The 15,723-nt window shown below is 45.5% G+C and overlaps 1 protein-coding gene across 4 annotated transcripts in view; it reads left to right on the forward strand.

Moving 5' to 3' along the window:
• The window catches only part of LOC106576328 (acyl-CoA synthetase short chain family member 3), a 37,727-nt gene extending 24,202 nt beyond the window's left edge, over positions 1 to 13,525 (forward strand). For 3 of the 4 annotated variants that reach the window (XM_045699936.2, XM_045699938.2, XM_045699937.2), the window contains 7 exons: positions 3,996 to 4,091; positions 6,688 to 6,751; positions 10,214 to 10,295; positions 11,154 to 11,276; positions 12,184 to 12,283; positions 12,411 to 12,586; positions 12,961 to 13,525. In XM_045699936.2, the coding sequence (XP_045555892.2) occupies positions 3,996 to 4,091; positions 6,688 to 6,751; positions 10,214 to 10,295; positions 11,154 to 11,276; positions 12,184 to 12,283; positions 12,411 to 12,586; positions 12,961 to 13,044 (725 nt within the window). In that variant the 3' untranslated portion in view covers positions 13,045 to 13,525. Of the gene's footprint in view, positions 1 to 3,995; positions 4,092 to 6,687; positions 6,752 to 10,213; positions 10,296 to 11,153; positions 11,277 to 12,155; positions 12,284 to 12,410; positions 12,592 to 12,960 lie in introns of those variants that run through there. The other variant, XR_006760150.2, reaches the window with a different exon arrangement.
• The last annotated feature ends 2,198 nt before the right edge of the window (positions 13,526 to 15,723 follow it).

The raw sequence follows: 15,723 nt of genomic DNA on the forward strand, positions 1-15,723 counted from the left end.
TCCATGGAGGTTCCCTCCCTCCCAGGTACAGCTGCTCCAACCAGAAGGGTTATTAACCAGCAGTGCTGTAGCTCTGCCCCAGTCTGGCACCTCAGCTCACTGCTGGCTGGGAGGTTGTCAGACTGTCTGGACAGGACTCGATGGGCTCTTATTGAAGCTCTAAAACAGATATGCTAATGTTCTGTAAGAGTGGTCCTGTCTGGGACACACCTGTCAAGCCAGGGCCTGAGAAAGTTACTCTACATTTAAGCAATAAGGCCTGAGGGGGTGTGGTATATGGCCACACCCCCTCAGGCCTTAAATGAACCCGGGTCTGTAGTAACGCCTCTACCAAGGCGACACAGTGCCTTAGACCGCTGCGCCACTCGGGAGGTCCCAACCTTATTGTTATTTTAAACTGTTTACCAATGTAATTAGAACAGTAAACAAGTAATTGTGCATCATATATAACAATATACTCAAACTAACAAGTTTATAATATACTCTAATCCAAAATAGAACGGAATACATTAAATTATCACATAGCGTGTGTGTGTGTGTGTGTGTGTGTGTATATACAGTACCAGTCAAAAGTTTTGACACACCTACTCAATCCAGGGTTTTCTTTATACTGGTCTATTGGTTCAGACAGGTCAGTAGAGAGATGAGAGGTAGGACAGTGCTGCAGGAATGTTTGCCATCTCCTCTCTCTCTCTTAGCTCTGCCCCAGTAGGGGTCTGCTGACCTAGGGCCTGCTGTCTGATCACGGTCATCCTCTGACTTAGAGTTACCCCAGCAACCACACATCACCAGGACAACCCAAAGTTACCCCAGCAACCACACATCGGGACAACCCAATCCCCCCGCTCTCTCCACACACAGACGCAGGCATAGACTCACAGAAACACACACACACACACACACACACACACACACACACACACACACACACACACACACACACACACACACACACACAGTCTGCCCCCTGAGATTTGACTCCTGACATGTGCGAAGGGTCAGATGTAGGACAGGAATGGCCAGATAGTTGTCTGACTCAATATTCTGTGTGTATGCTTGCTTCTGTGTGTTTGTGCTTCTGTGTGCAAAAATGGATGTGAGATTACAGAGAAGAGCTAGTCAAGGTGGTTCTGGGAGCAGATTCATGAGTGTTTATATGTCAGAGATCCCAGAACAAATTGTGTGGCTCTGTGTCTGTACAGACAGACCAGTGATGACGCTTGGCTTTTTGACGGCACCCTGGTATGAAAGGGCACAATGCTACCTCCCCTCCTCTCCCCTTACCTCCCCTTCTCTCCTGCATGTCCTCACAGTGTCCCTTAATTCATCACTCTCAAGCAGCCTCTCACCACCACAGACACAACAGATCCGTCTGTCTGGAGAAGATTGATTTGCTTGCGTACTGATATCTGACCACTGAGATAGAGAGAGATCGAGCGAGAACCCACCTCTTTCACCACTCGTCCATGTCTAAACCTGTTTTCACACTGATTTCCTCTCAGTATCCCTCTCTCTGGTGGACATCCGGAGCCTTGCTCAGTCGACTCTGCTTGTTTGAATTAGGCAATTTGACCTGTCATTGGGAATATAACGATAACGTCCTGCTTCAGTGTTTTGAATGTGCCATGGGGATTGTTTTTTCCCGTGCTTAGCGTAGCCTTGCTGTTTAAGAACACTCAAAGTATGGAGAACTAAGCAGTGCAGTGGCATATTAATAGGCCTTCCTTCCACTCGCTGGAATAAAAACAGCTCTGTTTTTCAAGGCTATTGCAGTACGCAGCATGTTAAATTATTGTCCATTGGTTAGAATGGAAATGTGCTTTCTGTCTTCCTCAACACTCCCAGATACACACAGTCTAGAGGTTGGACCCGGATCCGAAAAGCCCAATCATAAATAAAAAGGAGACCCGGATCTCAACGGACCAAACCGCTCGGGTCCTAAGTCAGGTCCAGTTTATTCAAGTTCAGGTGGACCCGTGAAGACCTCTAACACAGACACGTTGAGAGGATAAGGTTAGCAGCAGTGCAGCACCCCTTGATTGAGAGCAATTGTTGGGGGTTAAGTGCCTTGCTCAAGGGCACAACAACAGGCGATGTTACATGGGATCAGACAGAGTCCGGTAGCCTTCCAATTCAGTTCCATTCCCATTTTTGTGTTGCTTGGAACCAGAAACCTTCTGGCTGCTGGTCTGCCTCTCTCACCTCTAGCCTACTGCTGCCCCTTAAACATGATGAAGAACACGGGACAAAATGAAAGTATTTGAAACAAAGATCAAAGATTGGTTAACAATCAATTAATAAAGCACTGTAGATCTATACTTTTCCCATGGAATTGGGTAGTGGTGCAAACCCAGAGATGTTCCAAGGTGTTTTATTCTCTGTGCTCTAGTATCTACTAACAGCCCAAATGTACCTGGTTATGTAAGAACACCGTTAAGCCCTCGGCATTGTTTTCCTTCTAAGTGTTTAATCGGCAAGCGCAATTATACTGGGCCATTATATTGGTTGTCTCTGCTCATCTCTGTTCCGGCTTTAATTGCTGTCTGAAATCTACGCCGCAATTACAACGACTGCAGCTAACAGCGTGAATTTAAACACAACACTGCTGCCACAGCTCAGTGGGTTTATTGTGTAATCCTCACATGTTCCCATTTAGAGAGGTCTGTCACGGTCTACATGTGTTGCTAGAATCTGCCGTTTCTGCACTGATCTTTATGTGGGCTGAGCAGACACACACAGCTACTCTGCACAGGTTTATTGATCTCTATCTACATATATATATATATATATATAACAGAGCTGTAAACATAAGGCAGGCCTACTACACCATGTCATCTCCCTGCTTCCACACTCGAGGAGGAAGCAGAACAGTGGCTGGTTTGTTGTCACTGAGGTGGCTGAGGCCACCGGCTGATAGGCCCTGAATTTTGACCAGGTATGTGAGACCGGGGCAGACAAAGGTCAACCTTCTGTGTCTCCTATTGGGGGAGACCTCAGCGTTGGCTGTCAGCGTTGGCCGGAGGTAGAAGGGCTTTGAAGTCTACAGGGAGTGATTAACCTGCTGATGATTAATGAGCCCTGAGAGGTGCAGAACATCTCCAGTTCAGAGGGCACTGCCCTGGTGGCTAGAGGAGGATTCATTTCTCTCCCTCCGTTGATCTGGGATGTTCTGCGACATCTCCATCACAGTCAAAACCCCCCCTCCAAGCAAAGAATGCCTTATGATATGGATAGAAGTTTAGTCCAAAAAGGTAGCTAAGAAAGTGAAGTAGGTTAGAGTGCTCTCACATTCAGATATCCCCATGACAACAGGATACAATGATGAGGATCTAGCAAGAAACTATTTGCGGTGGTGACAATTCTCTTCTCCTATCCTCCATCAGAGCCTCCCATGTGTGATGTCACCTCTGTGATTGTTCTGCTGTATTTAGGTTGGAACCAGGGCTGTAGTGTTGATGTGTGGGCACGTGACTGGAGACAGAATAGACCGAGATATCTCAGTGGAAAGTGGAGCAGCTGTGTAGAGTGGAGGTTGGTTGTGTGAGTCAGAGAGCCCATAGGAACTGTCATAGTTCTGGTAATGTAGGTTGACTGTGCTCACAGAAAGAACACAGGGCTCAACCACAGTTTTGATGACATGCCTGCCAATCACAAACCATTTTATTTCTAGTCATGCATGAAACTGACTTTTGTTCCACAAAGTTTGAATAATTTGTTCCCTTTTGCACATTCTGTAAAACTTTTTATGGTTGTGTGGGGAAAAGTTGAAATTCTGACGTTACATTGATCTTTGAGGACAACGCGCTTGCATGCGTGCATATGTTTCTATGTGTGTGTGTACGCACGTGTGAATGTGTGTTTATAAAGTGCATGTGTGTTGCAGAGATAAGAGAGTATTGTGGAAGTTGCATGAGTTGTGGCAGTAAAAGTGTAAAGTCTTAATGATCTCACCCTGTATGCCCTCTGTCCTCTTTCTCCCTCTCTCCTTTCATCAGAGAGTGGCTCAGCCATCACGTCCTCCTGTATTGGTCTGGGAAACTCCCTGTCTCCCCCTGCTGGTCAGGCTGGCAAACCCGTTCCAGGATACAATGGTGAGAACTAACCTGTCTCTTTTCATTAGAGCAGAACTATCCAGGGGTGTCATGCACCCAAAAAGTCTGAGGAGGCACACAGTACGTGAGGATGACTGGGGGCTGGTCCTGAGTGGGGCTAGGACCCCCATCCGGAAGTTGGAGAATTTAGCATTTTTCTAACACCTGAAACAGCTTTTTCCTGCAATCTAGCCATAATCGTTATGCTTAATTTTATGTAAAAATTTTATATTTTTCTGCATATCTAAGCAGAAAAACCTCTGGAGCTGTCTGTATCCTGCTGACTGGTGGTTATTTTTTTAAAGAAACTAAATATACTTATCTGCATCTCTGCTAAAATCCGGGTAAATGATTGAAAGGAATGTGAATCTTATTCAGTAAATTAATAATTGCTTGCTATTCTAAAGTCTACCAACCTTGCCAGCAGGCATGCAACTGAAGGTACACTATATATACAAAAGTATGCAGACACCCCTTCAAATTTGTGGATTCAGCTATTTCAGCCACACTCGTTGCTGCTAGGTGTATAAAATTGAGCACACAGCTGTGCAATCTCCACAGACAAACATTGGCAGTAGAATGGCTAGACCTGTGCCATTGTTTTTCTCCCCAATTTCGTGATATCCAATTGCGATCCAATTACGATCTTGTCTCATCGCTGCAACTCCCCAACGGGCTCAGGAGAGGCGAAGGTCGAGTAATGCATTCTCCGAAACATGACCCGCCAAACTGCGTTTCTTAACACCCGCCCGCTTAACCTGGAAGCCAGCTGCACCAATGTGTCTGAGGAAACACTGTTCAACTGGCGACTGAAGTCAGCCTGCAGGCGCCCGGCCCGCCCACAAGGAGTCGCTAGAGAGCGATGAGCCAAGTAAAGACCCCCGGCGAAACCCTCCCCTAACCCAGACAACACTGGGCCAATTGTGTGCCACCCTATGGGACTCCCGATCCCGGCAGGTTGTGACACAGCCTTGTGTCGAACCCGGGTCTGTAGTGACGCCTTAAGCACTTCAATGCCGTGTCTTAGACCGCTGCACCACTCTGGAGGCCTGAGCTCATTGACTTTCAACGTGGCACCGTCATAGGATGCCACCTTTCCAACAAGTCAGTTCGTCAAGTTTCTGCCCTGCTAGAGCTGCCCCGGTCAACTGTAAGTTCTGTTATTGTGATGTGGAAACGTCTAGGAGCAACAACGTCTCAGCCCTGAAGTAGTAGGCCACACAAGCTGACAGAACGGGACCGCCAAGTGATGAGGCGCATAGCGCATAAAAATCATCGGTCCTCGCTTGCAACACTCACTACCGAGTTCCAAACTGCCTCTGGAAGCAACGTCAGCACAATAACTGTTTGTTGGTAGCTTCATGAAATGGGTTTCCATGGCCGAGCAGCCGCACACAAGCCTAAGATCACCATGCGCAATGCCAAGCGTCGGGCTGGAGTGGTGTAAAGCTCGCCGCCATTGGACTTTGGAGCAGTGGAAACGCGTTCTCTGGAGTGATGAATTGCGCTTGGCGGATGCCAGGAGAATACCTGCCCGAATGCATAGTGCAAACTGTAAAGTTTTGTGGAGAAGGAATAATGGTCTGGGGCAGTTTTTCATGGTTCGGGCTAGGCCCCTTAGTTCCAGTGAAGGGAAATCTTAACTCTGCAGCATACAATGACATTCTAGACAATTCTGTGCTTTCAACTTTATGGCAACAGTTTGGGGGATGGCCCTCTCCTGTTTCAGCATGACAATGCCCCCATGCACAAAGCGAGGTCCATACAGAAATGGTTTGTCGAGATTGGTGTGGAAGAACTTGACTGGCCTGCACAGAGCCCTAACCTCAACCCCATTAAACTCCTTTGGGATGAATTGGAACGCTGACTGCGAGCCAGGCCCAATCGCCCATCATCAGTGCAAGTTCCCACAGCAATGTTCCAACATCTAGTGGAAAGCCTTCCCAGAAGAATGGAGGCTGTTGTAGCATATTAATGCCCATGATTTTGGAATGAGATGTTCGATGAGCAGATGTCCACATACTTGGTCACGTAGTGTTGATAGACAAATTAGCTAACTTGATTGATAGCCTGAAATGGCTTCTTAGTAGCTAGTTGGGAGGTTGGGAGATTGTGAAGCTATCTAGGCTAGCTAAAGCCAACTTCATAACATTTCTAGGTGGCTAGTAGTATTCCAGAGAAACAACAACAAAACTTTTACAAAAACAAAATATGTATTTTTTAAACAGGACAAATATGAGGGGGCACGTGCCCCCTATTGGCATGACGCCTCTGGAACTATCCCAAATGTTCTGAAATGTCACAGTCAATTTACCTGACCAGTATGCAGAGAGAGACACTGCTTTTCAGGCACTGCAACTGTAATCAGTTACATGTAGTTGTAAAATGCAAAAAGGTATTAATGTCACACTATAATTGTTTTAATATGGGCATGTGTGAGAGGAGTCCAGGCATATTCGCTTGGGAAAAGAAAAAACACACACCGTCAGTACAATGGTTGAACTTTAGAGCAACCCACATTTTGACATCCCACATTGCCCACTGCTGAAATATAAGCCGTATAAATCAGATTTCTATGCACCTCTCTCTTCTCTAGTCACAGTGATCGACGATGATATGCAGGAGGTGATGCCAAGGACCCTGGGAAATATTGTGGTGAGGTAAGCCAGCCGCATGGTCATGGCCACACCTCTGTGAGCAGCTAAGTCATTCTGTTATACTGCCTATGTCACCTGGAGAAGCAAACCTTTCTGTCTCTGCATCAGGGATAAATACACAGGGAGATTGTGTGTGAGTCTGTCACTTTTAGAAACTTGAGCACAGTAAAATAAGTCATGTTTTATATCTGTTCAAATAGGAGGGTGGAATTGTTTTATGGAAATAATTTACTTTGAAACGATCATACGAAACATTTTTACATCACCCAGGGCTACATGCAGCACCACCGTCTCCATACAGATAGGTCTCCACTGTATTAGCTCCCTCAGGACCTGAGAGAGAACGAGAGAGAGAAGTGTGTGTGTGTGTGTGTGTGTGTGTGTGTGTGTGTGTGTGTGTGTGTGTGTGTGTGTGTGTGTGTGTGTGTGTGTGTGTGTGTGTTGGGAGCTGATTGTGTGAGCCGGGTCACGGCGAGGGCACTTCAGTCCTTCCTCCCCATTGTGCTCTTATCTGTGAGCCTGTTACCTGGAAATCACTCCCATCTTCCATTCGCCACCTCATTGTTATTGCTGCCACTGTTTCTGCACCAACAAGGTGGATTACAATGGATTCAGCCCAAGCTGCTATGGAGCTTTTCATCAGAGAACAAATAGCCGCAACTCTTATAACCAACCCTTTTCTCTGTTTAAGAACTAACACCTTTAGCTCTGAGGTGAATTGATAATGGAGAATCTCTCTTCCAGAGTCAAGATGGAGGCATCAAAAGTATTTTCTTATAGTGCATTGTGTAAATGAACCTTAGGCATTGTTATTGCCTTTGGGTGGCGAGAATCTCATGCGCTAAGAAAAAGCATTAGTGCCCTAATTGAATTTGGTTTGTTGCTTCAAAGGCTGTTTTGTGTCTGTGTGTGGAAGTGCATTCAAAAAAGGGTGACAGCCTCATTAGGATATAAATGCAGGCGGTTGAACCATGGAACATTATTAGGTCTTGGTTTGTTCATTTCCTCTCCGGGCTAGAGCAATACCAGCGGTGCCCTAGATCTGGCTGCAGTCAAGACAGACAGGGAAAGCTTCTATACTCTCACCAACAGTACAGACTTTAAAAAAAATCTATTCCAATTTTGTTCAAATGTTATTTGTTCTTGATGCAACTACAGTACACAAACATGCTGCTTTGTAAACGGGTGTGATGCGGACAGGGCTTGAACTTGGATGACCCTCTCAAGAACATTTGGGGGTGATTGAGAGTGACCCTGGGTAAACAAAGGCTCAGATACTCAGTCACCCTATACCTGTGTGTGTGTTGACACGGAGGGTCAGGTCAGGCCCAGCAGACACTGGGCTCCATGTCTGAACCCACTAAGGTGTAGTGTAATAGTATACACTACTTCAGCCCCCTAGCTCTGTTATAAACCTTATAGACTGACAGGCTTATCTTTCTAATTTAGACACTTGCTAAACCCAAAGTATTATACGCGTTTAGATATCCTACAGTATCTTATCTCCCCATAGAAAAACAGTGCCTCAGACATCTTAATGTCGGGGGGGGGGGGGGGGGTGTATTGTGATCATGGCTTCATGGGTAAGAGAAGACAACTGTTGTTTTGTAGCATTTGTTATTAGCTCAAGTTGTTGTTGGATGTTATTTGTAGCATCACAAAGTATTCCTCTTTCTTCCCTCTGTGCCACTGTAATAGTCCTCACCGTGATTGGCCTGGGGATCCAGCTGTCCCTCGGTCACCTCTCTCACTGCTGCTGTAATAGTCCTCACCGTGATTGGCCTGGGGATCCAGCTGTCCCTCGGTCACCTCTCTCACTGCTGCTGTCTGTTTCATGTCAGACACTAGTCTCTCTCTCACACTACCATACAGTCGTGGCCAAAAGTTTAGAGAATTACACAAATATTCATTTCCACAAAGTTTGCTGCTTCAGTGTCTTTAGATATTTTTGTCAGATGTTACTATGGAATACTGAAGTATAATTACAAGCATTTCATAAGTGTCAAAGGCTTTGATTGACAATTACATGAAGTTGATGCAAAGAGTCAATATTTGCAGTGTTGACCCTTCTTTTTCAAGACCTCTGCAATCCGCCCTGGCATGCTGTCAATTAACTTCTGGGCCACAACCCGACTGATGGTAGCCCATTCTTGCATAATCAATGCTTGGAGTTTGTCAGAATTTGTGGGGTTTTGTTTGTCCACACGCCTCTTGAGGATTGACCACAAGTTCCCAATGGGATTAATGGCAGGGGAGTTTCCAGGCCATGGACCCTAAATATCGATGCTTTGTTCCTCGAGCCACTTAGTTATCACTTTTGCCTTATGGCAAGGTGCTCCATCATGCTGGAAAAGTCATTGTTCGTCACCAAAGTGTTCCTGGATGGTTGGGAGAAGTTGCTCTTGGAGGATGTGTTGGTACCATTCTTTATTCATGGCTGTGTTCTTAGGCAAAATTGTGAGTGAGCCCACTCCCTTGGCTGAGAAGCAACCCCACACATGAATGGTCTCAGGATGCTTTACTGTTGGCATGACACAGGACTGATGGTAGCGCTCACCTTGTCTTCTCCAGACAAGCTTTTTTCCGAATGCCCCAAACAATCGGAAAGGGGATTCATCAGAGAAAATGACTTTACCCCAGTCCTCAGCAATCCAATCCCTGTACCTTTTGCAGAATATCAGTCTGTCTCTGATGTTTTTCCTGGAGAGAAGTGGCTTCTTTGCTGCCCTTCTTGACACCAGGCCATCCTCCAAAAGTCTTCGCCTCACTGTGCGTGCAGATGCACTCACACCTGACTGCTGCCATTCCTGAGCAAACTCTGTACTGGTGGTGCCTCGATCCCGCAGCTGAATCAACTTTAGGAGACGGTCCTGGCGCTTGCTGGACTTTCTTGGGCATCCTGAAGCCTTCTTCACAACAATTGAACCGCTCTCCTTGAAGTTCTTGATGATCCGATAAATGGTTGATTTAGGTGCAAACTTACTGGCAGCAATATCCTTGCCTGTGAAGCCCTTTTTGTGCAAAGCAATGATGACGGCACGTGTTTCCTTGCAGTTAACCATGGTTGACAGAGGAACAATGATTCCAAGCACCACCCTCGTTTTGAAGCTCCCAGTCTGTTATTCGAACTCAATCAGCATGACAGAGTGATCTCCAGCCTTGTCCTCGTCAACACTCACACCTGTGTTAACGAGAGAATCACTGACATGATGTCAGCTGGTCCTTTTGTGGCAGGGATGAAATGCAGTGGAAATGTTTTTGGGGGATTCATTTCATTTGCATGGCAAAGAGGGACTTTGCAATTAATTGCAATTCATCTGATCACTCTTCATAACATTCTGGAGTATATGCAAATTGCCATCATACAAACTGAGGCAGCAGACTTTGTGAAAATTAATATTTGTGTCATTCTCAAAACTTTTGGCCACGACTGTACACACACCCTCTGTCTCTCCTCTCCTCCAGGCTGCCACTACCACCAGGAGCAGCTTTATCTCTGTGGCAGAACCAGGAGCTTTTCAAGGAGATCTACTTCACCAAGTTCCCTGTAGGTTATCTCACCTTAGATCTTATTCATGTTTTAGCATCAGATAATAATTCACCACGTTACTGTGGTGTGTGTGTGTGTGTGTGTGTTCATTGCTTTGGATTTGTCACATACTTACCAATATGCATAATGACTTTGGATTATAGATTTAAACTTTAAATACCATGTAAATCATGGGACAGGTACGTGGATGGATTTTTTGCTGGCCAGTGATGCCATCTAGTGGCTCAAATGTACTGTATGATTATATACTGTGTGCACAAAACATTAGGAACACCTGCTCTTTCCATCACATAGACTGACCAGGTGAATCCAGGTGAAAGCTATGATCCCTTGTTCATGTCACTTGTTAAATCCACTTCAATCAGTGTAGATGAAGGGGAGGAGACAGGTTAAAGAAGGATTTTTAAGCCTTGAGACAATTGAGACATGGATTATGTATGTATGCCATTCAGAGGGTGAATGGGCAAGACAAAATATTTAAAGTGCCTTTGAATGGGGTATGGTATTAGGTGCCAGGCACACTGGTTAGTGTTTCAAGAACTGCAACGCTGCTGGATTTTTCACGCCCAACAGTTTCCCGTTTGTATCAAGAATGGTCCACCACCCAAAGGACATCCAGCCAACTTGACACAACTGTGGGAAGCATTAGAGTCAACATGGGAAACGCTATTCGACACCTTGTAGAGTCCATGGCCGATGAATTTACTCTGTTCTGAGGGCAACTCAATATTAGGAAGGTGTTCCCAATGTTTTGTACACTCAGTGTAGATAACAGAACAAAAACACCCAAAAGTGACCTACACTAGAGTGGTGATTTTATCAGAATGTCAGTCATTACCTGCTCTTTTACCTTAGGGTTTCTATGACACCATGGACGCAGGCTACGTGGATGAGGAGGGTTTCCTGTACATCATGTCTCGCTCTGATGATGTCATCAACGTGGCGGGCCACAGGTTGTCGACAGGGGCACTGGAAGAGGTATGAGCGGAGAGACTAATAGGTCCAGATTGCATGGATATGAACCTACCTGTTATTCCCTTGTGATTTGGTGTCTGTGTCAGCCACACGGTGGAAACCCATAGCTAATGACTGGAGTAGAAATGTCATTAGGAAAAAAGGTTTCTCCATGTAACCTGACCAGAAATGTATTGTAACATCTCTGAGTGTTACAATACCGAAACGTCAGACTGTTGCCATGGTTACTCCATGGATTTTCAGTCTGACCAAAGTTACCCTAAAAAAGACTGTCTCTACAAGCCAGAATGTTGAATGAAATGCTATTTACAGTTACTTTCCAGGTTGTACATGCTGTTGGTCCTGTTGGAGGTGGAGATAAGGTATCCACAGGAAAGTGTTGTTTACCCGGCGCCTTTAGGGTCTCATTTCCTCACAATCAGCTGAAAGTGTTTGCCGTTTGGTCTGTGGTTCGGTTAGGCTCTGCCATATTGTGCAAGTGTTTGTCACGTGTGAATTGCATCAGTATTGAATAATGAAAAGCAGAAGTACAAACCAATATACAGACCACTGTACCAGTGAAGGTTGGGTTGATAACACTTCCCTGTCACAGGAGGTTCATGACACCTTAATTGGGGAGAACAGACTCGTGGTAATGACTGGAGCGGAATCAGTGGAATGGTATCAAATACAACATACATGGTTTCCCTGTGTTTGATGCCATTACATTCACTCCGTTCCAGCCATTATTGTGATCCGTCCTCCCCTCAGCAGCCTCCACTGTTCCCTGTGGATATGTTGTATCAGATTACCTCCGACATAGGGACAAAACCGGCAGACAACAGGTAAAATAAGTTAAAATGAAGTTTTTTCAACATTCTGACTTGTAATGGGACTGTTCAGGAATGCTGACCCTACAAGTGTGTTCCAGTCTGTCCTGCTGCACCCCGGGGTGGTGGACTGTGCTGTGGTGGGTCTGGAGGACTCCCTGAAGGGTCACGTCCCCCTGGCTCTGTGTGTTCTCAGAGACGGTAAGAGACACAGTTACCCAGAGAGATACAGGACAAAGGTCCATTTAATGGAGCAATTTGGGGATCCAACATTCCTGTGAGTGGGGTTATAGAAAGTCAAACACCTGTGTATCTGGGTCTGTCTCAGACCTAAAGAAGAGCCAGGTAGACGTGGTGAAGGAGATGGTGAGCCTGGTCAGAGAGACCATCGGACCAGTGGCTGCTTTCAGGAAGGTGCTGATTGTCAGAGGTCTCCCAAAGACCCGCTCTGGGAAGATCCCCCGCTCCTCCCTGGCTAACCTGGTCAATGGGAAGCCATACACGGTAACTCACCACACATTCACCCACCATGTCAATGCTTGTCAATACTGTACTTGGATTGAAGCCAACAACAATTAGAATCTGAAGTATTCAGGCACGCTTTGAGGAATGGCTGCATATTAATAAATAAAACTGTTTTTTTGGTTCTGGAAGACAGAGGCAATTATTCACCAGTAATAGCACTGGATTATTATTCCTGTACAGCTGCCAATTATCAGGCGAGCAGGTGTTAGATCAATTTCATTCATACCGACAAATTGAATAAAAGTTTGAGGATTATATGAAAGATGAAATTCACTCACGATGTAATAAGATTTAAACAGAAATGGAAAGAAAATATTGCTACTAGTAGTATGGAAGACTGTCCATCTCCACAGATATCCCCTACCATTGAGGACCCAGATGTGTACAAGGACATTGAGAGGATGGTGAAACAGGAGCTGAGACCCGCTGGACAGTGACTCTCTAACCTCCTGCTCTAACCCTCCACCTGGGCTGCAGACAGTGCAGAGTCTACCATGAAGGGTGGACTACAACTGTTCCTCTAACTAGACAGAAAACAGGCAGGTCGCAAGAGCTGTATGTACTTTAGCCAACTCCTCTGACTTTCGTTGGCGTGACAACGAACATGGCACAACAGCAGTTGACTGTAGCACAAGCAGGTTTGCAAACCGGTCACTGTGTATCTTCACTATTCCACTGAAGACACTCCCAATTGTAGACTTAACAGTTACGCCGTTTAACATTACCCAAAGGGAACAGTCATTCTGAGAGATGGGTGCCACTACCTCTGTGTGGGTGTGACATTGAATAGCCAGGACAAGAACTGACATGAAATAACTTGGTGGTATGTACTGTAGACCTTGAACAGTGGTTAACAATATTGTGAAAATTTGCAGTATATTTACTACTGTGAAATAAAATGTGAAAAAACTTGGTATAGCTACAGTATACTTTCAATTCTCTGAGTAAGGCCTAGATTCAATCAGATCAAGTGTTAACCGGCGATAGCCGACACCCGCATAGCTGTTTTGGTGGTGTCGGAGGTGTAACTGCGTTGGAGCTGTCAAATTGGTGAGCAGCTGCTCTTGATCATTGTCACAAAGCCACACCCGTCCCACTGGCGTTAGAAGTTCAGAAGGAGAAAGTAGGCTATATAGAAATACTGACTCTCAAATTGAAAATCATTCAAATAAAATGAGGATTTCTATCAGCCTAATCAAGGTGTAGATTACATCGCACATTCCAGTGTTCAAACTTGTAAACAAGGCTGCATGGTATTTCTCTTAATGTGACTTCGTGCAGCCAATGGCAATGTCCACTTTAGGTATAACGCCAGGAGACGCTTGTGCATTTTACAGCTCTAACTCAGTTTCACCTCCGACTCCACCAAAACAACCGCTATGCAGTTTAAAGCCTGTTTGTCATATCCTCATGGTGTTACCAGTAATGGGTACCAATATCAAAGATGGTACATAATGAAGATGGGCAGAAACTGCCTTTCCAATAGAAATCCTAGATCACACTTTGTAGCCGATATCATCTGGTCTAATGGCTGTGTCGCGCCGAACTGCGCATGTGCAGGCGTCAAATGAAAGGCAGTAGAGGTCTTCAAGAAATGGGCCTGTGGCTTTCCCACCTGGACCTGATATGCATAAATAATAAAACAAATTATAGAGACCGTTACAAACGGACCTGAGGAAAACTAGATCCGTTGCATATAGACCTGGTCGGATTCAGACCCGATCCGAGTGAGGGAAGCAGCAGAAGTCATTTTTTAAGCTACTTTATTAACATGAGCTGATAAAGTGTGAGAGGAGGGAGAGAGAGAGGTGCTGCTCTAGCATGCGGGGGAGGGGCTGTAATGTGAGCGAGTGACACTGGGAGGAGGGAGGGAGAGGCTATACAAATTGATGGAAAGTGGTGTTGGGGGAAAAACATACAACATTATAAAATCCATGTACACAAACAACAAGTATATGTGGTTAAAATAGTCAAACACACATTTCTTCCCACAGGGCCGTGGGGTGAGACAGGGATGCAGCTTAAGCCCACCCTCTCCAACATATATATCAACGAATTGGCGAGGGCACTAGAACAATCTGCAGCACCCGGCCTCACCCTACTAGAATCTGAAGTCAAATGTCTACTGTTTGCTGATGATCTGGTGCTTCTGTCACCAACCAAGGAGGGCCTACAGCAACAACTAGATCTTCTGCACAGATTCTGCCAGACCTGGGCCCTGACAGTAAATCTCAGTAAGATCAAAATAATGGTGTTCCAAAAAAGGTCCAGTCGCCAGGGCCACAAATACAAATTCCATCTAGACACCGTTGCCCTAGAGCACACAAAAAACTATACATACCTTGGCCTAAACATCAGCACCACAGGTAACTTCCACAAAGCTGTGAACGATCTGAGACAAGGCAAGAAGGGCATTCTATGCCATCAAAAGGAACATCAAATTCGAAATACCAATTAGGATCTGGCAAAAAATACTTGAATCAGTTATAGAACCCATTGCCCTTTGTGGTTGTGAGGTCTGGGGTCCGCTCACCAAACAAGAATTCACAAAATGGGACAAACACCAAATTGAGACTGCATGCAGAATTCTGCAAAAATATCCTTCGTGTACAACGTAAAACACCAAATAATGCACGTGTAACAGTTTATCTTCTGTCCCTCTCCTCGCCCATACCTGGGCTCGAACCAGGGACCCTCTGCACACATCTACAACTGCCTCCAACGAAGCATCGTTACCCATCGCTCCACAAAAGCCGCGGCCCTTGCAGAGCAAGGGGAACAACTACTTCAAGGTCTCAGAGCGAGTGACGTCACCGATTGAAATGCTATTAGCGCGCACCACCGCTAACTAGCTAGCCATTTCACATCGGTTACACTCGCAGAGCAGAATTATGCCGAAACCCGCTAATTATCAAAATCCAGAAAATAGCCGTTTAAATTCTACAACCACCTTTCCCAGAAGACTCACGACGTTACGCCTCTGGGTTTAGAAACTCTGTGCCAATATTGTTCAAATAGCCATCATGCATTGTGTTAATTATTTATAGAAGCGACATCTCCATTGGCAAAAAAAGTTTAAGGGTGGATCTCACAGAATCTCAGTTGAAAGTGATTTT

Source organism: Salmo salar, chromosome 17 (genome assembly GCF_965601325.2).
Source record: "Salmo salar chromosome 17, fSalSal1, whole genome shotgun sequence".
In the NCBI taxonomy this organism is placed as follows: Eukaryota; Metazoa; Chordata; class Actinopteri; order Salmoniformes; family Salmonidae; genus Salmo; species Salmo salar.